Raw genomic sequence first — 16,991 nt, 5'->3', positions numbered from 1 at the left:
CCAAGAGTAGGATGACTTTGCTTCCCACACACACACATTTTATGTACATTGATAATATGTTGACCACACTTGTATGCAAGGCAGTCAAAGATTCCAGAGACACAATATAGTTAAAAAATTAAATATTGAAAAAATCAGAGGCCTGTTTTGAAAATATCTATACAGCTTTCTGTATGTATATTCTTTACAATAGACTTCAAGTTAGGATGACTATTAACCAGTCCCCTGATGATAAGCAAACTCGAAATTCTGCTCAAATATGCCTTTATATAGTATTTGCTCTCTAGGGCACTGAGCTAAGCTAAACAGCAGTTCTTCAGCCAATACCACAGCCTGATGTACACTAAGACAAGGAAAGCTTTGTAGAACCTAAGTTTTGCGTACACACTGGGTACAGGATGCTGGAATCAGGATACATTACTCATCATTCTTTTAACCACTTTTGCATTACTCAGCAGCAATCAAAATTGCTTAAGTACGCTCACATAAATTGGCTGGATTAGTTGTGGAAAGGGAGGGGCATGCAAACAATTTGTAACAGCACTTACAAGGACTCACAACAACAGCAATGAAGAGCCTCACAAAGCAGGCACATTTTTAAATAGGTGTTAGGTTTTCAGTTCTTCCCTTAAATTTGATGTCAGTTTACACTAAATTAAAATTTTGTGTAAGAATATGAACTATAAACCTCTCTTGTTCTGTCACAAGCTTTACATTCTTGTGACACATGTGAAGGATGGGTCTAAATAGATCTTAAAAAGTGAGAAAGTAAAAAGCTGTCAAATTTGAAGATCAGCAGGCATACTTTTGACGTTAAATAGGTACTATTACGTTAGGACTGCTTTGTTTCCAGGGTGGTTCCTATTCTGAGAATCTGAATGGTAAAAGGAGTAAATAAACTTTTGGTGCCCCACAGCTGTTAGTTCCCACCCTCTGCCACCAAGGTTTTAGATGACATTTAACTGGTTTTATAGAGTTGCAGGTAGTAGACCACAAAATGCATTGCACGTTACCAGTTTGAGCAATACAGGCTGTGGAAATACCAGATTCTTCTCAATATCCATCACTGAAAAGCTAATATTAACTAAACCCATGTCATAAGTGAAACATGACAAAACTATGTTAATCACCTCTGAGTTTTGTACAGACTTTCATTTAGTTTAACTGCCTGAGCTTTGTTCAGTCCTTTCAAACTGAAAAGTAAAACTTTCTGTAGTTTCATCAATGCTTCAGAAATCAGGAAGCCAGCAGACTTAAAAGTAACATGGAAAAAGAGTCAATATGATTAAGCACTATAGAAAGGTTCACAAGAGAAGAACAGCCACACAGACAAATAGAGAAGAGACTACAGAAAGGAGCCTATATAGAAATTTGCACCTGAACTTCCAATTCCTGGTTTAGCCTAATATCTCTGCCCCATTTTCCCTTTACAACTTCGGAGAGCACATCTCAGATGATGAGCAAGAGGCAGGTTTAACTTCCATACTTACAAAATATGTACCCGTAACAGTCACTGAAACGGGTAAAGGAAGTGCCTCTACCCTGAACTGCCATGCTCCACTACTACTGGATCTTTGGGCAGAAAATAGCTGGGAGCTGCAGGAAAAAATTCAGGAAGCAAGAGAACATTGTATTACACTATTTCAGAGTTTTAAGGGCTGACCCACAATGATTTTATTTTTTATATATATATATGTATGTATAAAATATAGTATATTCAGTAATTTTTTATCTATATATAAAATTACTTAAGAATTCTTGTAAGACTGAGGCTCAGGATAACTGAAATTTAAAAGTAATTTGAAAGTATTCAATTGCATATCAAACACCTTATATATGAGTCTTAACAGCATAAGAGTACATCTCTTACACGTAAGAGACTTTAATTTCATCCTATTTTCGATCCTTTGAAATTAAAAATCCTTGGGGTTTATTCTGATCAGCATTCATGATTAGACAGAAGCTTAAGAGACTGGTCAACTGGGCAAAACACGGGTGGGGAAAAAGCTAGAAAGTATATTTTCCTTTGATTACATGGCATCATAGCACAAGCCTTTTTTGTATCAAAACAGTTTAAGAATTCACCATCTAAATAAAGCACCACCTAGCTGTCTGTAACTGACTTTAATTTATACAGATTTAAGACTGCCTTAATACAATGACCTCCAAAGTGCTACTGATATGAAAAGGCAGGAACCAGTGTCTAGGAAGCCACTGAATGCCTTCCAACTTACATTAATCTATACTGCTTTAAAAATATTTGCAGAAAGTCTTAAAACAAAAAAAAGCAAAATCAAGAAAGACTATTGAAACTCAACTGAAATAGAGCCATTACACTATGCCTTTTTTTAAGGATTAAATCAATTTTTATTCTCCCTCAAATATTCCAGTTTGATTGATAACCTCTTCCTTTTGTCTCTGCTCCCATGACAGTGATCAGTAACCAAGTGACTTCCCAACAGGGACATAAAGAGTAACCCACAGAAACACTGATTTCAACTGTATTAACCTAAAAGTCAGCCAAGCCACTGCTACACTGAGGGGTTTCAGGGCAGTTAACCAACACAGGGTAAAAACCCAGACTTAAACTCAAAGTGGAAAGATATTACACTGATGGAAAGTGATCTGCAGCAACGCAAGTCCCAGTTTCTATTTGTCACACAAGGCTCAACCATAGCTTTTGACACAGGCAAGATGTATTTGTAGTTAGATCAGTAAAAGAAGCTTCAAATGCAGATATATCCTTTCAATTAGGTACATGTGATGAACCTAAACAGCTTCTCATGGCCACTGTCTCTTAAAATAAAAACTGGAAAAAAAAAGAAAAAAAACATAAAAATAAAAAAAAAACAAGTCTCTTACTAGATTCTTCTTTTAGAAGAATGTGCAATTTCAAGCATATGGTTTAGTATTTTCCCCAATACTAAGCTTTAGTAAATAAAAGCCAAAACTCATTAAACACATATAGCACTTAACCTTCATCAAAATGAGTCCCAGACAGTTTGCTGGTTGCTCTTTTAACCATTCTATAAGATATTCAGAAGCCAAATAGTGACTTTATTCCAGAAAGCACAGAAGAAAGGCTGGTACTCTGGATGACATTCAAGTAATTGCAGTCCACACAGTGATGAAGAATAAAGATCATAACATCACTGGTGGCAGCTTCCACATAAAGATAAATGCACTGTGCCTAACTTCTAACTATCATGTCCAATTACAGATACACTTTGAAGTATCTCCTTTAGCAAGCTACTAATTAGTCCATATTACACACATTCCACAAAATCATAGCTGCACTTGTTCTGTAAAGTCCAGTTTGTAATGTTAAAATGTGATGATTTAAGAGACAGGGCATTAATGCCTGGATTCTTCCAGCCCTATAGGCAACAGGGAACTTAAAAACTATTAAAGCATTATTTGTTCTATAGGGATTACTTATTACACATTCAATTTAGTCAACCATGTCTGCTGAGAGGCACACAAATCCCACCATAGCTAATTTAAGAACTTACCAATTTCCCTTGCAATTCTGACAGCTTCATCTGCATCCTGTAAAAGCAGGAAATGAGACCCAACGTTAATCCCATCAGCCATTGCACTATGTCCTGAGGGCAGTCATATATTGCACTACTGTCTCCTCTGATTCATTTAATGTTTGATTTTACAACCTTCTGACCCTTTTCAGCCAAAGGAATGTAAAATTAATACCATAAGTGGAATGTAAATTCTACCTCATCATTAGTATACTGAGAAACTCAAAGCAACAAGGAATCAGCTGACAGGAAACACAACCAGGATAGCAAAATGATTTTCTGCAGTTGTAAGAATTTAATGCTAGAATTTAGAAGTTTACAATCAATAATGGACCATAAATCAGATCGTTAAAGTTTGTCCATTGCCAGTTTGCTTCTGTCCTCACAGGTATTTCTTGTGTTTTCCTGCTTGCTGTCAGTAGGGGGAGTTGATTCTCTATTGTTAGGGAGTGATTCAGGTCCCGAAAGAAAACCTTGCAGAACTTCTGTAAAGACGAATGGGTTTTGTCTACTGAGGAGAGAACACAAGCACTTCACTTTTGTAAGTTTTTCATTCTAAACCTTAAATGCATCATTTTAAGCTGTATCCGAAATGACAAGATTCACATAATTGTTTCTGTTTAAGAGCCCACACATTACTAGCATATGAGAATTAGAAAAATCCTTTGGTTGGTATCACCTCTTGCTTCAGCTGACTCATACTACTACAGCCTGGTACAGAAAAAAGTAGAAGGAAACCCAGAGAATAAAATCCAAAGTACTTGAACTGCTTACTTTTTAATAGGCAAATCACTTCTCTTTAATTCTGGCTTCTTCTACTGATAACAGTGCATTTCCACTATACAATACTAGGAAGAAAAAGGGTTAATTACAGTGATGCAGGTTAAGTTTGAAGCTTCCATCCAAATTTGTTAATATTTATACTATTCCATGACATGTATTAAAAAATTTGTATGGAAGGCAGCAATGTCTGGAAACCACCAGCTGCTAAGTGTGTCTGAAACGATAGGGGCTGACTTATGAACATTAAACTGAAACCTGATATTTTTAAAGCTTTCAAGGCAATCTGTTTTAAAAGCACCCAGGTCAGAACATTAAAAAAAAATACATAAGAAATGTTCATACCTGGTTCATTTATGTCCGATAATAAAACAAAATCCTCTTTAAAAGTCTTCAGTACCTAGTAACAGCCCCATGAAGAATAAGGGGGCTGGCAGGGGAAGTTGTCAGAAAATTTAATTTCCTTTCATTAGCTAGTCTGCTCCACAAATCGGTGCTTGTTAAGTTCAAAGCAGTCCTGAAATCAACATCAGTTTTAAGTCTTTTTACTCCAGTCACATCTGTTAATGAGATTTTTCCAAATAACAATTGTTTTTAAGTCAAGAGATAAATCTAGGAAAAAAACTCCACCCAAAAAAAAAAAAGAAAAAAATAATCTGGGGTTACTGTTTTATTACACCTTGCTGCTTTCCATGACCCTGCACTCTCCAAATTTTAGCTTAAAGGATAAAATGCATGAAAAGGGTCATTTAAGAATGTTAGTGGTTTCCACACATTGAGTTTGAAGGTTCTTTGTTCCTGCCTGTGACAGTTATGCGAGAATACTTCCCCTTAATAGCCTCTCTGTCAGGAAGTGTTAAACCTGCCAAATGCAGACAATTAGAGCCTCTTGAACAAAATGCAGGAAGAGTGATGACTGATGAAGAGACACGATTATACTCGAGAAGGAAACTTTTACATTTCTTTTCTTTTGCAAATTTACTCATATATTTGCAAAATAGAATTAAGAGGCAGGAAGCAAACAGGGTAATTTTTTTTCTCACTTAGTTACCTGCAAACAAGTGGCTAACTGAGACACTGCAGTCCACAGGAAGACAAGCTGCAAATCATTATCGGGGAACTTTTCACTGCCACTGTATTTTTATACACGCATACAATTTCGAGTAATAAGCAGCATCGTATCAGCAGCACTAATTGTCTCAGTTCTGGCTTGAACAGACCGAAGTCATCTGCCCAGTTTAGTTATTAATTTACACTGTTTCAACATCTGGTTTTTACAGTTCTAAGATATTAGAACCCAAAACTCTAAAAAACAAAAAATAAATTAATGCACACAAATTCTTTAGCCTTCAAAGAGCATTTCTGAAATGCAAAACAAAAATATGCCCTGCTTTAAAGGGAAAGCTAATAAACAAAAAAAATGAATAAACAATTGGCACTGAAATCTCTGGTAAGTCTTTTGATCTTTTTCCCTAAGAAAGTATGTTTCTGTACCGTGACTTTTACTTGCAGTGCATATTACATAAATAGTTTGAGGACAAAGTTCAGACAGTTATTTTAGATTTATAGTGCAAAGAACATTTGCTATGGGGGAGGGGGGCAAAAAACTGAATGCTGTGACACTGCATAACACACAAGTCCGTATGTGCAAAATACACAAAGTCACACTGGTACTAAAAGCATTTTAATTTTTTTTTTTTAAAAGCAAAAGTCATCAATTATTTACTGCTGTTTCCTCCAAAAACACATGAGCTACACTACCATTTTCCCAAAATAAACTGGAGATTGTAAAGAAATATATAATTTTAGCACCACCTTTTATTGTACAAATAAAAATGCTCAAGTAATGGTAGAAGTTTATAAAAATCATAAGAGTTATAAAATGATGTCATAGTGTTTTTATAAACGGCTGATTAAGACATAAAATACTCATTTAGCATAAGCATTTCTAACCTAATTCATGTACATGCCCCTCTGACAGGTACCAGCAGGTGGAGACAAAAAAGCAAAACTATTCTGATGTAGAGGAATGCCAGAATAAAGCTTTTTAAGAGACTCATGGAGCTGTAAAACATTGTATTAATTATAAAAGAACTACATAACAGTTTTCATGGCTGAGGGTATTGGGCTTAGAGAACCTCCAGTTCATGCCTAGACTTCAACAGCCTCTCCACTAATGCAGTGATCATTTAGTATCAACGTCAATACCCCAACACAAAAACACAGCCAGATACCCAAAACTTTAATACAGTAAATTCATAGCCTTGCTGAAAACTCCCAATGTGTCTATTGACATCACTGAAATTAAATAGACACCCAGAGACATTAATCTTCTGGATCTATATCCAGCTGTGTTCTACCAGTCATGAAACCAAACTGGCCATACATGGCGAAACAACATAAAAATCTTTCTTCCCTTGCCACTCCTTTGCCAGTTTTTCACCACGACATCTCCTTGTACTCATTACTCAGCCTTCATTTTCATATTGTCACTCATTCCTCTTTACTTATTTACAGACATTACATCTTCTCAGCAATAAATTTAGTATAGCCCTTGCTCATGTGGATTAACATCAATTCTTTTGATTAAGACTATTCACCACTATCTCTACCAATCAGGTTTTAGGAAGCTAATTGTAGTTACAGATTTTGAAATTGGCTACATTTGAATGCTTTTGTTGGCTCTCTAGCTGACAGGACCACACTCGGGTTTCATGCCTGTGCAGATGGAACAACTCTTACCCCAGTCAACTCAAATTGAACGAGGGAGGAAGAGAAAATGATTCTTCGTCAAACCAACTACCCTCTCCACTCTCACTCCATATCTTTCCATTCTCATTTTCATATTTGCTAGTATTCTCCAATATGAGAACAGTTAGTTGTGTCTTATGCCGAGCACTGGCCTCTCCAACCCTTTCAGGTCCTTAAGTGTACTGTTCAAGGGCTTCCTTCTCTTAAATTTCTAATTTTATTTCTACTCACTGGGAATTTTCCTGCATGCAGCTTCTCCAATATGTTATTACAAAAGCTTAGCAACTCCAGCGTCTACTATGTGTAAGTACTAAGCAATACAAATAACAGGGCTAAAACACCCTTTATTCATGAAGGACCTATATGTCTCTAGGACTATTTAAGAAGTGCTGTATAAAGACAACTCTTCAAGTAACAAAGATTTTCAGTGCAGCCCTGAGTTGGATAATGAAGCACTAGAAGTTGTTACTCTATGCCCACTTTAACTATTCATCCACAAAGAATATGTGCAACTGATCTTTCTTAACTTCTGACATTGTCAGAGGCATGAATGCAGTTTTCTTCCAGCTTTAAGACTCCATTATAAAGATGAAGCCACCTGTAATCAACTCAAATATCAAGCAGACATTTAATTTCTTCCTAGGACCTTGAAAAATTTCATTTCTCAACACAAAGACCCCTCAGATTTTGAAAGCTTCATAGCTCTGTGACCAAACAGGTTTCCCACAGAATGGCAGAAATCCTACATAGTCTTCAACCCATTGTGTGTTGCTCTTCTGATTGTACCTGCTATCATACAGCTTTGGCCTTCCTATCTTAGTCTGCATCGGCAAAATAGCACATCAAGCTCTAACCAAAGATCAGGCATCCTGTATGACTTAATTACTTAGGTATTCATCAAGCAAAAGACATTATCACAGGAAGGAGATCAGAGAACAAACACAGGCACACATTTAGATCCACAGCAAGGATGAGAATACCAATTAATAGAAGTTTTATTTCCTAGAAGTGGAAACCAAAGCACTGGTTAACCTAGTATTTTCATCTCCTGTTTCTGTTGGAAACAACATTGGCAATGTCTATGGAGTCTCTGGTTTTTCTGTCTCTTACTAGCTAAGTTCTCCAGGCATCCTCATCAGAACAAATGATTCTATGGAGGCTTAGCCCCTTTGCACTCTATTTGCCTTTCCCATTTAGTTTGATTTGGGGTTTCTTCCCTCCTAACAGAGTTTAAAATACAACTTAGCTGACACAATGCTGAAAACCATCACCCTGGTGTATGTTACTCCTTAAAATACAGTCTGTATTCCATCAATATATTCAGTTGTTCCCAATTATCTTGAATTTCCTATTTCATCATGTAAATAAGATTTATGTAACCAGAGGTCAATATCAATTGTCATAAATAAAACCTGAAAAGCTTTCCTTTCACTACATTAAAGTGCTGTTGAAACAAACATGCAACTCCAAGTTTTACTTAAATTTTATTTTTAAAACAAAGTCTAACTTGAGGTGTCAAGCATAAAAATTTTCAATCCAGGAGGTCAACTGTTTATAATACACCAGTTTTAGGTGCATACAACAAAGGTAAAAGAAAAGGAAAAAAAGCTTATTTACCTACATTAACACAGACAATACATAAAGGCACATGGCAAAGCTTTTAAGAGCCCAATCCTTAACCACTATAGCAGAAAAAAAAAAACAAACAAGACATACTTTATTTCACCTTAAAAATATGAAGAAACAACAAAATATCTTTGGAAAACTATTGAAAATCATTCCTTCTAAAACCTCAGGAAGAACACGAGCTGCAGATTTCAACAAAGAGCCACCAACTTCTCCCCACCCTCACCCCAAGTTTTGGAACACACTGAAATCTACATGATCAGCACAGACCATAAAATGGAAACTTCATACAATATAACAAACTTCACTGTTAATTTAGGCTGTCAAAATCCTGATCAACAATACAAACTGAGAAATGTAGAGATGTGCAGCTGGTCGAAGCCACAGCTGATACTTTACACATTTACCTGTCCTCATGTTGAATTTAAAGCAAAACATTTTTAGAGATTTCACAGAAACAGTCCTTAATACATCATTTATTATGAAGGACTTTCTTTTCTTCTCCAAAACTCTCTTGCTAGTAAAAAACCTGTACCCCATTTTTAATTACATCTTACTGAAAAAGAAGTTGAAATTGTAATTACATTCTGCATCAGACCTTCAATAGTGTACTTCGATTTCAACACTGTTCCTACAGTGGGCAGACAGTAATTAAATGATTTCTCACCTTGACTACTCCATCAAAGCCAGGGATTGTATTGACCTTTGCATTCTTGGCTAACAATTTGCTTTCAATCTTGTCTCCCATAGCTTGAATGGCATGTGTGTCAGGTCCAATGAAGGTGACACCTTCTGATGCCTGCAAAGACAATGGAGGTAAGATTTAGGAGACAAAACTAAAACTCAGCTATACACAAGTACTGCTATTTTTTTTCCTCTTTTTGAACTCATTAATGAAATGTTTAGAAGACAGTGATCTGTCAACGTAACAAGCTAGCAATACGTAAGCAATATTACAGCCAGTTCATTAAAAATGTGTATGACCTTGTGAAACTATGTATACACACAGATTCAAAGCCCCTATAATTAGCATTTGTATAAATCAAAGCCAGGCTGAAGAAAAATAGCTGCAAGTGTAAGTATTCCACCTTGAAAGTTAGAAACATCCCGTCAGAAAACAGAGGCTAGTTAACTCATCATTAAAGCAGCCAGGAGTGATTTACAAAGACATGCTGCCTAAGCTGTAATGCAGTTTAAAATTCTCTGATGCATTCCTAAAAACAAAACCTTGACAAAATATCAAAATGAAAGTGCAATCTCTTACTCGGACTTCAAGACTGAAAGATCTTGAAAATAAGGTAGAAAGTGAAACAATGTCTCCGCAATTCTTTCAGGCAACTCTCTTTTCCAATACTAATATGGAAACACTTCAACATAGAACTTTTATACTTCAACTTTAATACTTTAATAAGTAGGTGGAACACTGAACTGCGTTTTTCCTCCTCCTCTTTCTCTATGACAGCAACAGACTTTAATGATCAGGTACACAGCCATTTTTTCAAACCTCTCCAGCGTCAGTACTACACTCAGCAAAAGGCAACTCTAACCGAACTGTTTCACTGAATGTTACTATGTATCAGTGAGTACATGAATGTTTCAGGCAACTTAACATCTTTTAAACCACAGGCAAAAACCCATCATATGAACAAGCATACTAACCTTGCACAATTTTTTCCAACTGTTTCATTAAGCGGGGCTTTTTTGCCCAATTCCAAGACATTTGTAAAATGTTTAAAAACAGCTTGTTCCCAGCCAATGGGCAGTTTACTTAATACCAACACTAATGCAATGGCAAACAATTAATTTCTTCTATCAGAATTTGTGTCTTAATATTAATGTCTTTCTCACATACACTCATACTGCACATAGTAGGCTTGCCAGATAGTTATAGTCACTGACAATAAAAAGTGATTTCCTGATGCTTTGCATGTTTATGTGGTAGTAGTACATGATCACAGAACAGACATAGAAAAAATACATCTTTGAAGTTGGGGAACAATATCCTATTCACGACCTTGTAAGATCTGAGAGCTCCCAACATGTTTGGGAGTCACTGTTTTCACTGTGAGCAGCTTCCTAGCAGGAAGAGTGTAATAGCAGAAGCTCTGCATAGACAACTTCCCATCATCCTAGCCAACAGGGTGCTACAGATATAACAGAGAAAAGATCAGGTAAGCATTTCAGACACACTAGGAAGCTTAGTGCAAAGACACCCAAACCAAACGCAGAGCATCAGTTCAGGTATATCAAAGGCTTGCTAGCTTCAACTCACAATGAACCATCTGGGTTTTTATCTCAGCCTACTTCTTCCCTACTACAGTAGGCTTATTAGCTCAGCAATACAGTAATACTGATTTAATGAATAGTTGTCTTAAAGGCACAAAGTTGGGAAGACTGCAAGGAGGGAGGAGATAGGAAAACCAACACAAGGGTGCACCTCTATTAATATTACAGTGCTAAAGGATCTGAATGCTGAAGGAATTCACTTTAAGAAGAAAGGGAACAAGAAGCAAGGAGTTGATACTTGAAACCATAGTGACTAAGTCTGAAGCTGACCATTTCAGGAACAAGAAGAAGTTACAACCTGAAAAGTGATACTTCATTGTCTCTTTAGAGGAGAGCTTTAAATAGGTACCTGCATACACTTGGAAGTAGGGTAGAGTTCCCCTCTGTCAGACTGTATTCCAATCTCAAAAAGCTTTGTGGAAAGGGTTCACTTACATACCTGGCACCTGGAGATTATGCCATTCATCTTGTATCACACCTAAACACCTTGTTCCTACAGTTTTTGCCATTACATTGGCATTTGCACTTCAAACTTTACCATGTATTACTTCCCCTCCCCACTCTCAAAGTCAAACATCAAAAATCTGGGATATCCAGAGCTCAGAATAGTGGGTCCAAAACTTCTGCTGCCCTGACAGACCATCCAAGACTTCAGTTTGCAGTCTAATATGCTACTCTTACACTATTTCTCATCCTCCTCTGGCCTTCTTCTGTCAGAAAATAAGAAAACCTTCATTCAAACTAAAGGTCACAAGAGAGGATAGGAATTATGCTCATAGCATAGCCAGTGAAAGGCATGTAGGGGACTTCTTGCTTGACTTACTGTCTCCTCTCATTGACTTGTGGCATAGACTTCCCTAAGTGCTCTGTTCACTCCCCACTCCACTCCAAGTAGGCAGTAGGATAAGAAATGAACACCATTCAGAAAAGATTCATTAGCCACTAGAGAAGAAACACCCCAGGGGCTTTCAAGAAGTGAATCTGCTGTATTTGTTACATGAATCTTGTAGAGCTGTAATACTCCCCATGGATACAACCAATACTACTTATTAAAAATTAAGTACTAGATGATCTGCAGCAGACTCACATTACTCTAATGCAAACATCACCTAGTACAGCCTGTATCTTTGTCATTTTGGGTTTGGTTTTTTTAAATGTATGCTTTTAACATCCAAAATTTACAACTGCACTTGTCTACACATGCACCTCTTGGCTTTAACTGCTCTGAACCTTTGTACCTTACACAGAACGGCTCTCCAACTGTGAACAAGCAGCAGCTTAGTTTCATCAGCTCTTCCCTGATACGGTTACTTAATTGGAGCATCTAGTTATTTCCCAACAACAAAATCTGAAACAAAACAATCTGAGTTTAACTCAATGCAGTATCACAAGACATCTGAAACCAAGGTAACTTGGCATAGTGCAACATCCATAAATCAAAAATAACTTACAAACCAAGGGGATCCACTCGTTTCCAGCCACTATGCCTAACTCTCACGCAGAAAAGGTATGCATTCTCTCGACATGTCTTCCAACTAACTTTACCTAAGCTCACCAAAACCTTTGTCAGCTTAAGACACTACTAAACAACTCTTGCAAATCTTCCTAAAAAAAATTAAGTCACATCACCCAAGACCTTCACATTCTGCCAACCACACCTGACTGCTCTGGGAAAAGAGTGGGCCAAACACATCTATGCTAGTATAAACAACCATATTTCCGATGCTTGGAAAGGACCCATCCATCTCACAAACTCTTGTTTGAAGTGACCGATCTTAGAAGATTAAATTCTTTTGCCTCTCCTCCTGGAAATTATGAACTCAGAGATTTACAATTACCGTATTATGCAGTCAGCAGTGGATTCAGCCTAAGTGACAGCAGAACTAAAGAAAGAGCATGAAGGAAGGAAAAATGAATAATAAACTTTCATACACACTAGCTCCCTTGGCAACATATACTCTTCTGTGGGCTTATGAATATGTGGCAAACCAGCCAACTCACTGCCAGGCCTCCCAGCGCTGCAGGAAATGACTGACTGAACAGTTCCAACCCAGCTTTAGACAAAACAAGTGATATTAAAACTTTTCCTCTATTCTTTACCACGTTAGTTATGGACAATTAAACACACTTCTTGGTGTCCTCATTCAAGCCAAGGTATTTGAATCTGCACGTAACACCAGCTTAACAGGAGCAGCTCCAACCAAAAAGGAGGTATGCCACGTACAAAAACACAGCTTTAAGAATCTTGTGTTTCTTCTGTCAGGATCATTTTGTAAGGGGATTCCTCCACTCACAGCACACTAATGCGGCAAAACACACTCCAAGTGCCCAGCTGCTTCCAGGTGCAAGAGCCCCTATAATTATCTTACCACACAGAAGCAACAGCTATAATGCAGGCTTTGTGCTTGTTCGTTCTCTGCTACCTGAAATGGCTATTGTAGAAAATGTTTCCCACCCCTGATGAATAAATGACTGAGAGGATGCAGAGATCTCAGGTGCAATTGTACCTGCTCTACCTTATTGAAAACAAACTTTCCTATGTAAGCAGAGCTGGTTTTAAACAAGCTCATGAAATTCATGGGAGAACCCAAATGATCAGTCAGTTGCATGCAGGCACTAAATCGTGTGTTGTCAGACTTACATATGGTGTTTTCACAATCACCCAAAGTCAGGGTGCTACTTACTGGTAGATGCTAACAGTAATTCACTTAGGAGAAAAGAGTTTAACCCCAACACTGCTGGCTGGGTAGGCTCAGAGCTGCAGTTTGTCAGGAGTCTCCAGAGAAGTAACCGAGCCAATCTGGTTACTTTTTCCCATTCTACCACCTTCGCCTGCACATACCTTTCCATAGTCCTATCTATTCTCTAAGGCAGGCTCTGTCACTCCTCAGATGACCTAGCTGACCAACATGGCAGATGATGGCCTTGTTGCTTTGTTAGAAGTGCTTTCCACTGCTTTTGTGAGTTAAAACTAACTAAACAGAGAAGCTTAATGGGTATTCGAAGAAGGCCCACATAAGCTGCTGGAGCACACAACAAGGAATGAGAACATTCTTTTGGGAGAAGGCACACACTCAAACTCTCAAGTGGGGGGGTACTGCATGTTGTCATATCAGTCTGCTTTTGTGTCGAATTACTGGTTTAAGATTTGTTTCAAAATAAAGCATGTTGTTGGTTCTCTGAAGAGCACTGTTTGAATCACAGAATGGCTGAAATTTGAAGCATCAAAGCCAGTGCTTGAATGAGCTCCTCGGCACAAGCTGTCAAGTAGCAGAACAACTTAGGTGCAGAAGACAAACAGAAGCAAAATTCTGTTGCAACATAACAGACAGGTAACAGCGAGATTAGCAAGTGTGCGTAACAATTTACTACACTTAAGAATTTAGTGGTGAAAGAGATTATGAAGGAAGGTCTACAGATAAGAACTGCAGTAGAAACTGTTATCACAGATCTGTTTATCAACATGGTTTTATCTCAACCCTCTCGTTTTCTTCACAAGGAGATGCGGAAAAGATTTCCATGAAATACTTGGATGCAGCCGATTAATTCTTCCACTGTTGTGCTGTGGAGTGACCCCCTTAATTTTTCTGCTCTCTTCACATACAGCCAGTCAAGAAGGCAGGTCCAATGCCGAAAGGATGAGGCTTAAGTAGTCTGGTAATCACAAACAGTAGCAGAATCCCAGAAAAACTGGAATCTTCCACAAATACAGTCTCCCATATACAGCTGACAGCTCACCAGAAGGAAACAGACCTGTACGTGCAGCTGCGCGCAGCCACATGCAAAGGAGAGCAGCAAGACAGCACAGCTCAAGGATGACCAGAATAGCTAGCTGGACTAAAAAGCCTCTAAGTCACACCAGCTAAATGCAGGGCTGAAAAGCAGAGCTGGCAGCAAAAGGGAGATCCAGAAAGTTTTAAACAACCCAGAAAATAACCAAGCAGAACAAATAACTGAACTGTCCCTTCAATCTTGTTTAGAATGAAATAAGCAGAACTTTTAAAGCCAAAAGACCTTAAGAACATGCACACATTTACATACACACACAAGAGAAAAGACAGCATTCACAGGTACAGCAGTATCCTTCATAAGAGCAAGTATTTTAAAAAATAAGCCATGCTGAAGAAAAGTAAACTACAGCCTTCTGTGCAGGCCTTGGACAAAACAGCACAGCACCTCTTAAGTGAATACAATAGGTGATATAAGCACATAGATAAATAAGCTACAGGGGGAAGCACTGTAGCATCCTACTTTTCTCTGACTAGACCCGCCTTTGGCTACTGTAGTTATTTTTGGAGGTCTGCCTTTTGTTTGAGGGTTTGGGAAAGAGATGGAGTGTTACAATCACCTTGACTTGCATAAGCAGCAGGCAGGTAACCGTGATAGCAGTTAGCCTCAGAAGGAAAAAGTTAATTGGTGATTGGGGAAATGACAGGGCCCAGCGCAACTTGCAAGACGAAGGAGGTGGTGGTGAAGAACTGTGCCGCCTAGCCTGCCATACCTCATTACTTGTGTCAAGTTCCACTTTGAAATAAAAAACTTACTGTCACTTGGCTCCAAAACACACCACATTAAGAGGCCAAACCCACCACACAAGCTATGTTACCACCTGTGACACTATATTGTGCCATTTTCAATATCTGTACTCACTGCCTCTAACAGGAGTATATACTGTAAAAGCAAGTGATACATTGGAAATATTTCTTTAGAAAAGGAAAAGCTACCAAATAAAAAAAGCCTTTCCTGAAATTAAACACAGCTGCAGGAAGTCTGTCTCACTTAGAACTGAATTCAAAGAAATTAAAGCATTTTCACAATCACTGCCTTAAGAAAAAAGATGATTGCTGGGCAGCAATACCAAAAATCTGAAAACTGGAACACACTAATTTATTTGGAAAAAAATGAACACAGATATCAGTTTCAACCTTTGCCATGGGGAGGGAGATGTGTTAACAAGCTCCCTTTAAGCCATTATTCTAAGAAATACTGTCCGTTGTATTTAATCCTGGTGTGAATCTATTCGCACTGGTCTCCAAACTATAGTTTAAACTATGCAGAGCCATGAAAATAGATTAATCAGTTATGAGTATGACCAGACAAACTCCTGAAGGACCAAATAAAAACAGTCTCATTCAGGCTCAAAATATGCCTCATCTAAAGCAGGCTAGGAATAAAATGCAGAAATAACATACATCTCTATATCATTTAGAGATAAGCATATTGGTTTTTCAAAATGTAGTATACGTATATTAAATATTAGAGGCAAGGAGAGATCAATCTGTCAGACTACTCTCAAGCTCAGCTTACACTAAAGGCACAGCTGCTGAACCAGTATAAACACAATCTAAGGTTACTTAACTTCACTGTCCCAAAAAAAGCGTGCACCTCTCAAAAGTCCATGACCTCCTGCCTAAGTACCAGGGAGCTGCCAGAAAAAAAATTTAGATGGTCAGCACCAACTTAAGGACAAATGCTGCATAGAAAATAGTTTTTAAACAAACTTTCAAGTCACCTCCTCTTTAATTCCACAGAAATGGTAAGTTTAGCCTGATTCTCACAGTTCTGACTTTGTAATCTGCAGATGCCTTCCTTCACAAGTTACCATTTGTGAGCTCGTACTATCATAGATTACATGTACAAAGGTAAATGTGCTTGCATGTTTGAAATAAAAAGTCTCATTAACCAAATATTTCATAGTGTCTATTATATTCTTAAGTGGGGGAAAAAAAAAAATTACTATTCAGCTTCTAGATCGTATCTTTGCAAGTGAAAAGCACAGAAGCAGGTTTTTCCAAGGACTCAATGCTACAAAACACTGAATAACGAGTACCACCTCTGGGGCTCTAAACTTAGAAGTTTTCGCTTTGGATCTGACCATCAAGCTGAAGTTTCACTTGATAATTTCACCATGTGCAGTTTAAAGCTTCATATGGTCTATATATTTTACGGTTTTGCTCAGGACCCAAATGCAATACTGAGTTATCCATGTTTTTAGAAGCATTTCTCAAATACAAA

The 16,991-nt window shown here is 37.7% G+C and overlaps 1 protein-coding gene across 3 annotated transcripts in view; it reads right to left on the bottom strand.

Moving 5' to 3' along the window:
- PCCA (propionyl-CoA carboxylase subunit alpha) overlaps positions 1-16,991 on the bottom strand; it is a 283,684-nt gene that overhangs the window by 203,029 nt on the left and 63,664 nt on the right. For 2 of the 3 annotated variants that reach the window (XM_057402101.1, XM_057402102.1), the window contains exons 7-8: positions 9,358-9,489; positions 3,513-3,549 (exon numbers count right to left, since the gene is read on the bottom strand). In XM_057402101.1, coding sequence (XP_057258084.1) covers positions 3,513-3,549; positions 9,358-9,489 — 169 coding nt within the window. The remainder of the gene's footprint in view (positions 1-3,512; positions 3,550-9,357; positions 9,490-16,991) is intronic. The other variant, XM_057402103.1, reaches the window with a different exon arrangement.

The sequence above is a fragment of the Pezoporus wallicus genome, unplaced genomic scaffold (assembly GCF_028554395.1).
Source record: "Pezoporus wallicus isolate ANWC-B61680 ecotype Strahan unplaced genomic scaffold, APGP_CSIRO_Pwel_v1 contig_6520, whole genome shotgun sequence".
Taxonomy (NCBI): domain Eukaryota; kingdom Metazoa; phylum Chordata; class Aves; order Psittaciformes; family Psittacidae; genus Pezoporus; species Pezoporus wallicus.
Note: the sequence above shows the minus strand (reverse complement) of the source record. Positions and strands in the feature narration are given on the sequence as shown.